The sequence below is a fragment of the Saimiri boliviensis genome, chromosome 4, assembly GCF_048565385.1.
Source record: "Saimiri boliviensis isolate mSaiBol1 chromosome 4, mSaiBol1.pri, whole genome shotgun sequence".
NCBI lineage: Eukaryota > Metazoa > Chordata > Mammalia > Primates > Cebidae > Saimiri > Saimiri boliviensis.
Window position 1 is genome coordinate 96,125,690 of NC_133452.1, and position 14,757 is coordinate 96,140,446.

The following is a 14,757-nucleotide window of genomic DNA, read 5'->3' on the forward strand; positions in this document are numbered from 1 at the left end:
TCTAGGCTAATGAGATGTAAGCAGAAGCAGAAGTTGTGGGTGGCCATTTTAGAAAGCTGTTGATGGAGGTGTAGACTTTCTCCCTGTCTTTTCAGAATATAGGTACCATGTTGGGAGATGAGGTAACTATTTTGTAGCCTAGAGGTTGAGAACTACATGTCAGGAATAGAGGTACAGAAAATTAAAAGTGGCCTGGCTGTTTCATGAGCCCAGGACTATCTATCACTGCATTTCTTATCATATGGAAAAAATTTAAAAGGTATGCCACAGTAGCTGGGTTTCTGTTTCATGCAGTCAGTCTGTCCCGTTCTTAACTAATATGACATCCACTTGCCCTTTCTTTTCTTGCATATGAACACACTTTGTACTCCAATCACTAGAGAAAGACAGCTGCTCACGTATTTTCTGTTTATGTTACCTCAGTTTATGCTAACAGTAAAGATTAAACTAGAATTTCATAGACCCAAGATGAACTTTACTAGAGGAAGAATCTATTTAATCAGCTGATCTAATCAACTATGTGCAGGGTCAGGATAACTTACACAAATATGGCCGACAGGGCCCCATCATGGAAGGATTTTAGGGAAAACTGTTCATGATGAGTGAAGAACGAAGAAGGCAGCCCAAAGGTGTGATCCATTCTTACTGTATTAAAACACAACTAATTCAGCCACAGAATCTGACTTGCCCAGTCACTTTTACTATACATACAGAGATGTGACTCTGCCTGATGGTTTAAGTTCTTCTTAGCTGGAAACACTCCTTATTGAAAATAATTTTTTCAGAAAACAATTTGAGATCAAATATGTGCATAGAAGGGTTCTTGGTATGGCATCCAGTTTCCAGAATTTCTGTGTGCATGTGTTTTATTTATTTATTTACTTTTTTGCTTAAATAAATTTTATCTTTTATTTTAGATACAGGTGGTACATGTGCAGGTTTGTCACATGGGTGTATTGTGTGATTCTGAGGTTTGAAGAATGGATTCTGCCATCCAGGTAATGAGCATAGTACCCCATAGGTAGTTTTTCAACCTGCACTCCTCTCTTATACCGGTACTCTACAGTTTCTATTGTTCCCATATTTATGTTTATGTGTGATCAATGTTTAGCTCTCACTTATAAGTGATAATATATAGTATTTGGTTTTCTATTCCTGCATTAATTCACTGAGGATAATGACCTCCGTCTGCCTCCATGTTGCTGTAAAAAAACATGAGTTTATTTGTTACGGCTGTGCAGTATTCTATAATGTTTATGTACCACATTTTCTTTATCTAGTCCACTACTGATGAGCACCAACGTTGATTCCATGTCTTTGCTACTGTGAATAGTGCTGTGATGAACACAGCAGTGCATATGTCTTTTTAGTAGAATAATCTATTTTCCTATGGGTATATACCCAGTAATGGGATTGATTGGTTGAATGGTAGCTCTGTTTTAAGTTCTTTGAGAAATCTCTAGACTGCTTTCCACAGTGGCTGAATTAATTTGCATTCCCACTTACACTGTATTAACTTTCCCTTTTATTTTTCTTTTCTTTCTTCTTCTTTTTTTTTTTTTTTTTTGGAGTCTCACTCTATTGCCAGGCTGGAGTGCAGTGGTGCGATCTTGGCTCACTGCAACCTCTGCCTTTTGGGTTCAAGTGATTCTCTTGCCTCAGCCTCCTGAGTAGCTTGGATTACAGGTGTGCATCACCTTGCCCAGCTAATTTTTGTATTTTTAGTAGAGATTGGGCTTCATCATATTGGCCAGGATGGTCTCGATCTCTGGACCTCGTGATCTACCTGCCTTGGTCTCCCAAAGTGCTGGGATTAAATGTCTGAGCCACCACACCCGTCCCAAACTTTCTCTTTTCTTTGCAGCATCACTAACATCTGTTGTTTTTTGACTGTTCAATAGTAGCCATTCTGACTGGTGTGAGATGGTATCTCTTTGTAGTTTTCATTTGCATTTCTCTTATGATTGGTGATGATGAGCATTTTTCATATGTATGTTGGCCACTTGTATACCTTCTTTTGAGAAGTTTCTGTTCATGTCCTTTGCCCAATTTTTAATGAAGTTATTTGTTTTTTGCTTCTTGATTTGTTTAAGTTCCTTATAAATTCTGGATATGAGACATTTGCCAGGTGCATAGGTTGTGAATATTTTCTCCCATTTTGTCGGTTTTTTGTTCACTCTATTATATTTTCTTTTGCTGCACTGAAGCTTTTTCGTTTAATTAGGTACCACTTGTCAATTTTTTTGTTGCAATTGCTTTAATATATACATAAGTGGAAGCTGAATTCAATTAGGATACTGCCTATTCTGTATATTCTTCAGGTACTGCCTATTCTGTATATTCTTCAGGTACCTCACACAAGGATTTGAAAATACAGTGCTGGGAAACATAGTACCTGCACTTTGAGACTTACAATTGACCTAGGGGCAAGCTGTAAAGATAAGTAATTCATAATGCAAGTTTCCAATTTTTCTGTGGGCATATACCCAGTAATGGGATTAAAAATATGTAATTTATATCATAATTGTTATTAGATCAAAGAAAGAGAAGTTGGCCCTTTGTCATTAAAATATGATTGGAAAATGACAAAGTGAGTTATTCCTCAAGGTTAACCAAATGCTACAATTAGACAAAGAAAAAACAAAGGTATGTGTTGTCCATTCAACTGCAGAGTGAGTGTCTGAACACTTACAGATGTAGAAAGAAGTAACTCACTAAGATCTTTACAACACAGAGTGACATGATGTCTGGCACTCTGCAAGTATTTGATGTCACTAGAATATGTAAGCATACACCTGACAATCTAAACTTGCTGCCTGTCAATAAGTATGTTAAATGAAATAATGCTACATGTCAGTTTCTCTTCATAATATTGGAGTCTCTTGGATTCACTCTGGAAGATAGATTTTTATCATTGGTGTTCACAGAAACATAGTGGCAGTTAATCTATACCTTACTTTTTATAAATTTTAAAGACATTCATTTTTTATAGAACCCAAAGACAATGAGCCTGCTAGATTCATTTTAAATCAGAATTTTGATAGCAATACTATAACAATCATTGTTTAAAATTTAACAGCCCTCACAGTATTATATCCCCTTGGTACTCAGTCATAATTATTCACGCAATCAGTAAATATTTGTTGAGTGCTAGTAAACAAAAGACACAGTGCTGGGCACTAAGGATGCAGTAGTAAATACTATCCAAACAAGGGCTCCTGGCTTTATGGAATTAAAGGATTAACGGAGAAGACTAGCATTAATTAAATACTTATAAATGTGAAAATGTGTGAGAGAATGCAAACAGACGATGATAAAGGAACATAATGCTATTCATGAGACAGAAATGTTACTAAACATCTACATTCTTTCTCCATAATCTAAATTTAAAGTGCTGAGATATCAACCTTTGATACTATATCAGACCAGGATAAGACCAGAAAACGCTAAATTCTGAAATCAATTTCATTTTCTGTAATGGTTGGACCTTTGCCAACATCACACCAAAAATAAATAAATAAGCAAGGGGACCCATCTATATGCAGCTGTATTGAAAATTGTATTCCATATGTGACAACATATTATTAAAATAGCAAAATCATAGCTTCCATCTGCCTGTTGAGATGCACAGCATCATTCCTTTCCCTGTAATGTTAGACTTTATTGCATTTGTCAGCAGCATATTCCATTTTAATATTTGATAAATAGATATGGGAGGAATTGTTTCAAGCTACAATCCTGTACTATTTCAGCTCTTTACCTTCTTTCTGAAGCAAACTCTCTATCCTCAAACTAATATCTTCCTAAAAAGAAAAATCAATTTAAAATAAGTATGAAAATGTGTTTATTTTTCTACCCTCAGGATTAAAAAGCTGAGAAATGATTAACAATAATTTGTCTAGAAAGATAATGCAAGCGTTTTAGGGAGGTAGTGATTTTGCATCTTTAATTTTCATCAGTTCTAACATTTTATTATTAAAACTGCATGAACGCACACGCACACACACACACACACACACAGAGAGAGAGAGAGAGAGAGAGAGAGAGATAAAAGAAAACGAAAGAGGTGGTAATACCTCATATCTCTTAGGCAGTATTTTCTAGGTTTCAGATTTCTACATTGTCTGACCCCATTTCAGTCAATTTTCCATAGCCTGCCTGTCTCATATCCGCTGAGGGAACACACTAGTGCTGTGTTTATGCTAATTTTATGCTCTCTGAGTTGTGTCTGTTATTCAAAGCAGTTGAAGCAGTTATTGCCAGTAATCTTATTTCTGTGGGAGCCCCAGGGCAGACGAGGCCTCAAAATCAGGCCTGCAGACCGAGGCAAAGCCATCACAGCCTGCTGGTAAATGGCAGTTCTTTCCCTCCGAATCTGATATCAGTTACTTCGCAAACACAGTAATAAAATGAAACAAATCAGATTTTCAAGTAAATAAACCAGACTTCAGTAGGAAGCAACAATGGTCAGGGCAACAGGAGTTTAATAAGTGATACATGGGGGGAAATACATGGCCTGCTCCTCTACTCTCTTTATTTCAAAGCAAAGCCTCCCCAACCTCTCAGCTCTGAAAAAGGATGGTGTTTTAACCTAGCAGCAAAAAAAGAGGGGGAGACGTCAAGTAAAACAAGCAGCAAAGTAGATCTTAACTTTCTCTTTAAGATCAGGCAACAATACTGCCCAATTCTATTACTTGCCTTTGAAGAGCATCTAGGGATGTAATATAAAACAAAAGATTCACAAAGACAAATGGACTCATCCATTCTTCTTATGCCAATAAAAAAAAAAAAACAAAAAAAACAAAAAAAACAAAAAAAAACACCCATTTGGAAATCTCAAGAAAATTGATAACAAAGCTAACCAGTGTAGTTTCCTGATGTAGAGACATTTTTTCTACTACAACAGGGGTAACGGGGGGATTTTGATGCAGCAAAAGCAGGGACCGAGTTCTCTTTGCCAAATTGGAAAATCATAGACTCATAGGATCATCCATTTCTAGCAAGTGCCCCTTGTTTTCCAATGTCTTCTTAATTCCAATTATTCTAAGCTGCTCTGCACTCCATCCCCCTCCACTGTATCACTCATTTGTTGTAGCCAATTATCATGTCTGACCAAAGGTAAACATTAAAATGAGAAGTATCTAAAACCAAGTTAGCAGCATGACAGAGTTTTTCTAGAAATCAATGGCGAATATCTTTCATAAATGTGGATCCAGTACTATGTTGATAAATTTATATTTATTTTCTTTAATCTGTAGCGTCTTGGCCCGGTCCTGCTCAAGAGCAGGACTCATTCATTCAACAGAATGCTCGTCCATTCAGCATACCTTGACTATCTATTTCATGCCAGGCACTGTAAACAGAGCAGGAAATATAGACTCAGATTCCAGTGGGGACAGAATTACACAGTATTAGAATCCTATTTATTCATCCAGCTGCTATGCGTAAGGGATATAGAAGACACTGTAGAGACACAGAGACCCACTGATGGTTATAGACAGGCTTTATGAGAAGGTGACTTCTGAGTTGGATTTTGTAAAAAGAATAGAAATTTACAAGTCAGGAAAGCATTTACTAGGTAGAAGACTGAAAGGGTTCACTTGTAGGGTATTAAGAATGTCAGTATGAATGGGACAGGGCTTGAAGAAGTCATGAGGAAAACATCTAGGGACTCAGAGTCATGAAATAATTCATATGTTCCCACTACCGGTGTACTCAAGGGTTTTACACAGGGCATTACTGTGTTCTGAATTTGATTTTATAAAGATCATTTTTCCAAGCAGTGTGGAAGATAGAAAAAGGAGGCTTTTGCTTGAAACAGAGAGGCTAGTGGTGAGGAAAAGGGGAAGAATAAGACTCACAGTTGAATCCGAGGAAAGAGGCAAAAGAGATGAGATATTTACAGTGAAGATGTCTAGTTGAACACGGCACATAAATTTTTGAGCACAAAATTTTACCTCTGATTATTCCAGAAAGAACGAACAGTAAGAAGACAGTAAAGGAAGAGTATAATTAAGGCCCCACATAAACAAAAAGGACAGAAGAGGAGAATACAACAGATGAAACATATCAAGAAAATGTTTGAATAGAAAGCAGATGCATGTATGTAACTGAATTAGAAAAGAAAAGAAAGCTAAAATCTAACTTATCTAGGGAAACCACCTAATTCAGTATCTATTGCCGAACACCAGAAAGATCTAGGAGTTGGAGGCACCAGGATCTCTGAAAGGTAAAGTGTAATATTTAGTTGAAGATAAAGAGGATAGGTTGATAGTTCGTAAGGAAGTATTTAGAAACTTAGATCCATTTCCCAATTCAACAGAAGACAGAAAGTTTATTCCTCCACTGAGGTTAAATTACAAAACGTTTGGATTTAGGCATAAAAGTGGATAAAATTAAAAGCTGTATCCCAGATGCTGAGAATTTCTTAGTATTCTCTTCCTGTTCAGCTTTCAGAAGAATAGCAGATATGCTTACAAATCCCAGGCAAAGATCAGTAGTATTTTTTTTTTTTTTTAGAGAAACAGATCACACTCAAAAGAGAAAACTGACATACACTAATAAAGTAGGACCTCTAATGTAATAGTCAAATTCTAGACCATCCAACATACAGTGAGCCCCACAAAACCCACCCATGTACACAGGGCTTTCAATCACCTTTTTTATGCCTCATTCAAAATCTAAATACACAGCCAGAGATTGTCAGCATTGTAAAACAGATCTCCAATATATCAAAACAAACCAAAATAAACAAATGGATAGGAAAACAGAGAACTAAACAAAAACGTGTGTGCCTATGTTTGTGTGTGTGTGTGTGTGTGTGTGTGTGTGTGTGTGTATCTTAGTATCCTAGAAGAACTAAGAAGATACTGCTTTCATGAAACAAGGACTATAAGTAAGGGATACTATAAGTAAGGAACTTGTATTTCTATTTCTTTTTTTTTTTCTTTTTCTTTTTCTTTCTTTTTTTGAGATGGAGCCTTGCTCTTTCACCCAGGCTGGAGTGCTGTGGTGCAGTCTCAGCTTACTGCAACCTCCACCTCCTGAGTTCAAGCAATTCTCCCTGCTTCAGCCTCCTGAGTAGCTGGGATTACAGATGCCCACCACCATGCCTGGCTAATTTTTGTATTTTTAGTAGAGAAGGGGTTTCACTGTGTTGGCCAGGCTGATCTCAAACTCCTGACCTCAGGTGATCTTTCTGCCTCAGTCTCCCACAGTGCTGAGATTACAGGCATGAGCCACTGTGCCTGGCCAGTAAGAAACATTCTAAGACTATAAACGTGTTCTCGTAAATTAAAAATATAAAAAAGTAATACAAAAAATAGATAAGTTCAATGGTAGAATGAGGGAATTATTACAAAAAGCAAAGAAAGAAAACAAATACATGGGCTTAAAAAAAAGAGCCAATAAAATTAGATAATTTATATTGAATATTCAATAGCTAACAAATGGAAGTACCAGTAAGAGAGGACAGTGAAAACAGAGGGAAAGAAATCATGAAAGAAATAATTTAAGAAAAATTGTAAAACCTGAAATTCTAGAGTGTCCTGATTTAAAGAGCATGTTGTCTCCACCACAATAAATGGAGAAAAAATATGTGTGCTATCAACTTCAGAGAAACATTGATGAAGTGATTTTTAAAATCTTCTGAAAAGAAACAAGTTAGAATCAGAATAGCATCGATTTCTGAACTTTAACAATGAAAGGTAGAAGGCAAGATTTAAACAACTTTAAAATCCTGGGAAAACATGATTTCCAATACACTCTATTGTCACTAAAATTATACACTAAGTGTGGGTGCAGAATAAATATATTTTCCAATATGTGAGCTCTTAGAAAACTGACTTTCCCATACACTCTCAGATAGTGATGAGAGATATGCAAAACACAGGATTGAACCAAGAAAGTAGAAGAGGTGACATCCAAGAAACAGAGGTCAAACACAGGAAAGAAAAAAAGGTATCATTCCAAGATAATAGTCTAGACACATTCTGAGAACCATAGCTGTGCAGGTCTATAGAATAACTAATTAAAACTGGAAGAAGAAGACAGTGTTACAAAGTGTGATACCAAAATAATGTAAAAATAAAATATATCTCATTGTTTGACCATAGTAAAGGTATTTTATAGTTTTCCTGGAGAGTTTAGGGCTGGGTAGTGATCAAAAAATAAAAAACTAAGCAAATAAGAAAGACAATTGTTAACTTTCAGATAAGTAATTGTAAAACAACAAATATTTACTGCAAATTAAAATAATAAGGATGTCAGAGTGTTGGTATGAAGAAAGAAAATAATATAATAATACCTAATACCTAAGTTCCATTTGAGTGTGTCAAGCACTCTGTTACATACTTCATTCGAATTAGTTTATTTAATCCTCACAGTATTTCTATAAAATGAGCACTACTACTACTTTTACAGGTAAGACAATTAAGGTAAAATACCTTCTCTGAATCACAATGCTAGTGTGCAGAAAAGCTGGGATTTAGATCGGACAGTGTCCAGGGTAAAAGATTTTGCTCCTAACCACATAATCATAGTCCTTCCCATACCCTTTTTCTGCGTACTCATCTCTTCAGATGAGATCAAACCAAAGATTTCTAATATCTTCATATCCCACTTATTTGATAACTTGCTTGTTCTTAGGCTGCTCAGAGTCTCCTATTTCTATGCTCTCCACCTGTCACTTGGCTCTCCTGAATATTGAATTTGTGTCTGAATTGGACCCCAGTGGATTAAGCGCCTTAAACTGCTCTAATGAGCAGAGTTAGTACAGTTCATATTTCTCCTTATATCTGAAGAGGAAGGTAGACTGATCTATTAGATATTTGATTTCTTCATTTTCTATCATTCTCTTACAGTTACAGAATAGATATTTTTACTGCATAATTTAGTATATGTACAGTTACAGAATAGATATTTTTACTGCATAATTTAGCGTAAATATATGTCAGTTCATTTGGTTGTTTGCATTTTTCTCTATGAACAGCTTTATGACAATGGACAAGAAGATCATATGTAATTTTCCAGGTAAAACTTGAACAAAGATATAAAAATGTTTAGACTGGGTGTAGTTGCTTATGCCTATAATCCCAGCACTTTGGGAGGCTGAGGTGTGCATATTGCTTGAGCCCAGGAATACAAAAAGCCTAGGCAACAGAGCAAAACCCTGCATACACAAATATATACGTGTGTGATGTGTGTGTGTGTGTGTGTGTGTGTGTGTGTGTGTGTGTATGTGTGTGTGTGTATGCTCAGTTTTAGAAAATTTAGGGATCAGTCTAGGATGACTATCTGTCCTAATTTGCCCCAAACTGGTAAGTTTCCTGGGATGCAGTAATTCCAGTGTTAAAATTTGGGGAGTTCCAGTAAAACAAAATGATTGGTCACTTTTGCCCGAATCTTGACTTTAGTGTTTGAGGTTTGTGGCCACTGAGCTCTAAAGTGCTCTTTTTTTTTTTTTTTTTTTTTTTTTTTTTTTTTTTTTTGTAGATCTGTAAGGTTGAGGACCCACATCTTGATTGTCAAGAGTGTAATATACAGGGAAATTTGGAAGAAGCAGAGATGTGTAGAGGAAGGGATTTTGCTTTGAGATTTTTTAGATGGTGCTTGGAAAAACTAAAGTTTTGGAGAAAACTCCTCATGTACTAGAGAAGAAAACCCAGAGTCTAGCCTAGTCTAGTGTTAGAAAACAGAAAGTAGCCCTGGGTGTTGAGCTAACCAAAACCCTGGAGAATCCTTGAGAAGAAAGAGTATTTGCTGGTGTTGAGCTTGACTTGTGATCAATGCAAGATTTAATGAAGTTAATGAGACTGATGATAGAGGACTGCTCAAATCAAATTGCCTTTTCTAGTGAGGATATGGCATAGATCAACCAGATAAAACAAGAAATTCTGTAATGATGTTGCCATTAGAGATTCTTCAAAGATGAACAATTTGATTTTCAAAGTATTAAGAGGGTTGTTTGGAAAGCTTTACAAGACATTTTATACTTATTTTGTAAAAATTATTGTCCTTGTCACCATGAAACAACATTCAAATGTGAAGGATTTTGAATCATACTGCTAAATAATTTTTTCAAAACTTATGATCAAATATAAATCATTCATTCATTGTTTATTGTAGTTATATTTTGTGACCTATAAGATAGAATATTTTCATAAAATAATAACTCTATTGTTAATTTACTTCCAAATCAACTTTCCTTCTGTTCTTGTGTTTATTCAGCCAGACTGTAAGGATTCCATAACATGTTTTTTTTAAAAACTACATCTATATCCTTAAATGAGTAATATCCTTAATGATAATACTCATTTAAAATATCCTTAATGATATTACTCATTTAAACCTAATACGGTCTTAAAAATAGATATGGGTGAGGCTTGAAGACATATGGTGCTAAATACGCAAATTTAGCTCCCACCACCCAAGCAAAGCCAAATGATAAACATAGTTATTTACCAAATGCTCAATAAAGCTCACTACTGCCAAATATGTTACTTTCATTACCTTAGAGAGTGGTGGACCACAAAGTAGCAACAAAAAATAAAAAGAAAGAAAATATGAGTTATTTGTTTGAAGGTAGGTACTATTGAATTTGTTCTTATAAAGGAGTTTGTGTGTGAATGGTAAACTTTCAATAAAAGTTGTTACCCATTATTAAGTCCTCATTTTTGAAGCAGAAGTAACAGAACTCCAAAAATAAACACGGGCTTGTGTGCTAATGGTATAAAACATTTTAAAATAGATACTTTACAGATGCAGGCAAGATGGCCGCCTAAGAACAGCTCAGGACTTCAGCTCCCAGTGAAAGTGCAGAGGGTGAGTGGACGCCGCATTTCCAGACGAACTCTTATTGCCCACAGACCAGGAGATACCCAGGCAGAGGGGTCGCCAGCGTCGCGGTCCCAGCTGGGTACGGCTGTTTTGGCCTCTGTGGGGCTGATTCCGCCCGCACGGCTGCTGTGACCACGCCCTGTTGCTGCGGTTCTCCATACAAAAGCCACTGGTCTGGGAGGCCTCTTAGCTGGTGAGCAGAGCCCTGAGATGGCAGAGTTGCCCATTCATCTGAAATAGCGAGTCAGGCCAGGAGATTCCTAGGCAAAAAATCCGCCAGGAGCCGGCGCCGCAGTTCGAGCCGACTCCGTGAGTAGCAGCACAGGAGATCCCGGCGCCTTTTCAGCAGGCAAACAGAACGCGGGGTAACTCAAATTAAAAGAAAAGACTCTGAGTCAGGGAGCCAGGTGATCAGGCTCGGTTGGTCCCACCCCTCCACCCCCAACAACAACGAAAACAAAAACAGTAATTGGAAACCCTCTGGGTTGAGCCCTCCAAACCAAGCACAGCTGAACCCCGACAGTCCGGCTCCGTGGGGGAGGGGCTTCCGCCATTACTGAGACTCTCCACTGCTAACGGAGGCAGGCTGCCTTTGCCGAGGCAACCCGCCATTGCCGAGGCAACCTGCCACAACAGAGAGAGTCCGCCATAACAGAGGCGAGGCCACCGTTGCCGAGACAGTTCTAACTACGCCCACATAAAAAGACTACAGGGAAGAGCTCAGGGCAGCTGGGCGGAGCCCACAGCAGCTCAGCAAGGCCCCCCGCGGGCAGGCAGTCGCTAGGCGTGCTGCTAGCTGGGCGGGTCAGACCTGAAAGAAAAATCAAAAAAGGCAGTAGTGCAACGGAAACTCATAAAGCTCCAACTCCCTGGGACAGAGACAGACAACAGGTGGATAAACCCACAAAAATGGGAAGAAACCGGCGTAAAAAGGATGAAAACTCCCGAAACCAGAACACTTCTCCACCTAAAAGGGATCACAACTCCTCACCAGCAAGGGAACCAGATCGGATGGAGAAGGAGGGTGATGAAATGACAGAATCAGACTTCAGAAGGTGGGTAGTAAGAAAACTACAATGAGCTAAAAGAACATGTTCTAACCCAATGCAAAGAAAATCGGAACCTTGAAAAAAGATTGGACGAACTGCTGACGAGAATGGACAGCATAGAGAGGAGTATAAGTGAATTGATGGAGCTGAAAAACACAACACGAGAACTTCGTGAAGCATGCACAAGCTTCAACAGCCGAATTGAGCAAGCAGAAGAAAGGATATCAGAGGTCGAAGATCAACTCAATGAAATAAAAAGAGAAGGCAAGAACAGAGAAAAAAGCGCAAAAAGGAATGAACAAAATCTTCAAGAAATGTGGGACTATGTGAAAAGACCTAATCTACGTCTGATAGGTGTACCTGAATGTGATGAAGAGAATGAATCCAAGCTGGAAAAGACTCTTCAGGATATTATCCAGGAAAACTTCCCCAACCTAGCAAGGCAGACCAATATTCAAATCCAGGAAATACAGAGAACACCACAAAGATATTCTTCAAGAAGAGCAACCCCAAGGCACATAATCGTCAGATTCACCAGGGTTGAAATGAAAGAGAAAATGCTAAGGGCAGCCAGAGAGAAAGGTCGGGTTACCCACAAAGGGAAGCCCATTAGACTCACAGCAGATCTCTCAGCAGAAACCCTACAAGCCAGAAGAGATTGGGGGCCAATATTCAACATCCTTAAAGAAAACAACTTTCAACCCAGAATCTCCTATCCAGCCAAACTAAGCTTCGTAAGTGAAGGAAAAATAAAATCCTTTGTGAACAAGCAAGCACTCAGAGATTTCATCACCACCAAACCTGCTCTACAAGAACTCCTGAAAGAGGCTCTACACATATAAAGGAACAACCAGTACCAGCCATTCCAAAAATACACCAAATGGTAAAAGAGCATCAACACAATCAAGAAGCTGCATCAACTAACCAACAAAACAGCCAGGTAGCATCAAAATGACAGTATCAAATTCACACATAACAATACTATCCCTAAATGTCAATGGACTAAATGCCCCAATCAAAAGACACAGACTGGCAAATTGGATAAAAAGCCAAAACCCATCAGTGTGCTGCATCCAGGAAACCCATCTTACATGCAAGGATACACAAAGGCTCAAAATAAAGGGATGGAGGAAGATCTACCAAGCAAATGGAGAGCAAAAAAAGGCAGGAGTTGCAATTCTCATCTCTGATAAAATAGACTTTAAAGCAACAAAGATCAAAAGAGACAAAGAAGGACATGACATAATGGTAAAAGGATCACTGCAACAAGAAGAGCTAACGATCCTAAATATATACGCACCCAATACAGGAGTACCCAGATACATAAGGCAAGTTCTTAATGACTTACAAAGAGACTTAGACTCCCACACAATAATAGTGGGAGACTTTAACACCCCATAGTCAATACTAGACAGATCATCCAGACAGAAAATCAACAAGGATATCCAGGACCTAAATACAGACCTGGAACAAGCAAACCTAATAGACATTTACAGAACTCTCCACCCCAAATCCACAGAATATACATTCTTTTCACAACCACATCACACCTACTCTAAAATTGACCACATAATTGGCAATAAATCACTCCTCAGCAAATGCAAAAGAACAGAAATCATAACAAACAGTCTCTCAGACCACAGTGCAATCGAGTTAGAACTCAGAATGCAGAAACTAACTCAGAACCGCACAGCTTCATGGAAACTGAACAACTTGCTCTTGAATGTTGACTGGATAAACAATGAAATGAAGGCAGAAATAAAGATGTTCTTCGAAACCAATGAGAACGAAGACACAACATACCAGAATCTCTGGGACACATTTAAAGCAGTCTCTAGAGGAAAATATATAGCAATGAGTGCCCACATGAGAAGAAAGGAGAGATCTAAAATTGACACCCTATCATCAAAATTGAAAGAGCTAGAGGAGCAAGATCAAAAAAACTCAAAACCTAGCAGAAGACAAGAAATAACTAAGATCAGAGCAGAACTGAAGGAAATAGAGACACAAAAAACTCTTCAAAAAATCAATAAATCCAGGAGCTGGTTCTTTGAAAAGATCAACAAAATAGACAGACCACTAGCCAGATTAATAAAAAAGAAAAGAGAGAATAACCAAATTGATGCAATAAAAAACGATAAAGGGGATATCACCACAGATTCCACAGAAATCCAAACCATCATCAGAGATTATTACAAACAACTCTATGCACATAAACTAGTAAACTTGGAAGAAATGGATAAATTCCTGGACACCTGCATCCTCCCAAGCCTAAACCCGGAAGAAGCCGAAACCCTGAATAGACCAATAACATGGTCTGAAGTCGAGGCAGCAATAAAGAGCCTACCACCCAAAAAAAGCCCAGGTCCAGATGGGTTCACAGCTGAATTCTACCAGACATACAAAGAGGAGCTGATACCATTCCTTCTGAAACTATTCCAGACAATCCAAAAAGAGGGAATTCTTCCCAAATCAATTTACAAGACAAACATCATCCTGATACCAAAACCCGGTAGAGACACAACAAGAAAAGAAAATTTCAGACCAATATCCATGATGAACATAGATGCAAAAATCTTCAATAAAATACTGGCAAACCGATTGCAACAGCATATCAAAAAGCTCATCCACCATGATCAAGTAGGATTCATCCCGGGGATGCAAGGCTGGTTCAACATACGCAAGTCCATAAACGTAATTCACCACATAAACAGAACCAAAGACAAAAACCACATGATTATCTCAATTGATGCAGAGAAGGCTTTTGACAAAATTCAACAACTCTTTATGCTAAAAACCCTCAATAAACTAGGTATTGATGGAACGTATCTCAAAACAATAAAAGCTATTTATGACAAACCAACAGCCAATA

General features: G+C 37.8%; 1 protein-coding gene across 1 annotated transcript in view; it reads right to left on the bottom strand.

The window, feature by feature from the left end:
- Positions 1–1,523: 1,523 nt before the first annotated feature.
- PKHD1 (PKHD1 ciliary IPT domain containing fibrocystin/polyductin) overlaps positions 1,524–14,757 on the bottom strand; it is a 553,193-nt gene continuing 539,959 nt past the window's right edge. Inside the window, exon 69 of the mRNA XM_074397885.1 lies at positions 1,524–5,353. Within this exon, the coding sequence (XP_074253986.1) occupies positions 5,342–5,353 (12 nt within the window). The 3' untranslated portion in view covers positions 1,524–5,341. The remainder of the gene's footprint in view (positions 5,354–14,757) is intronic.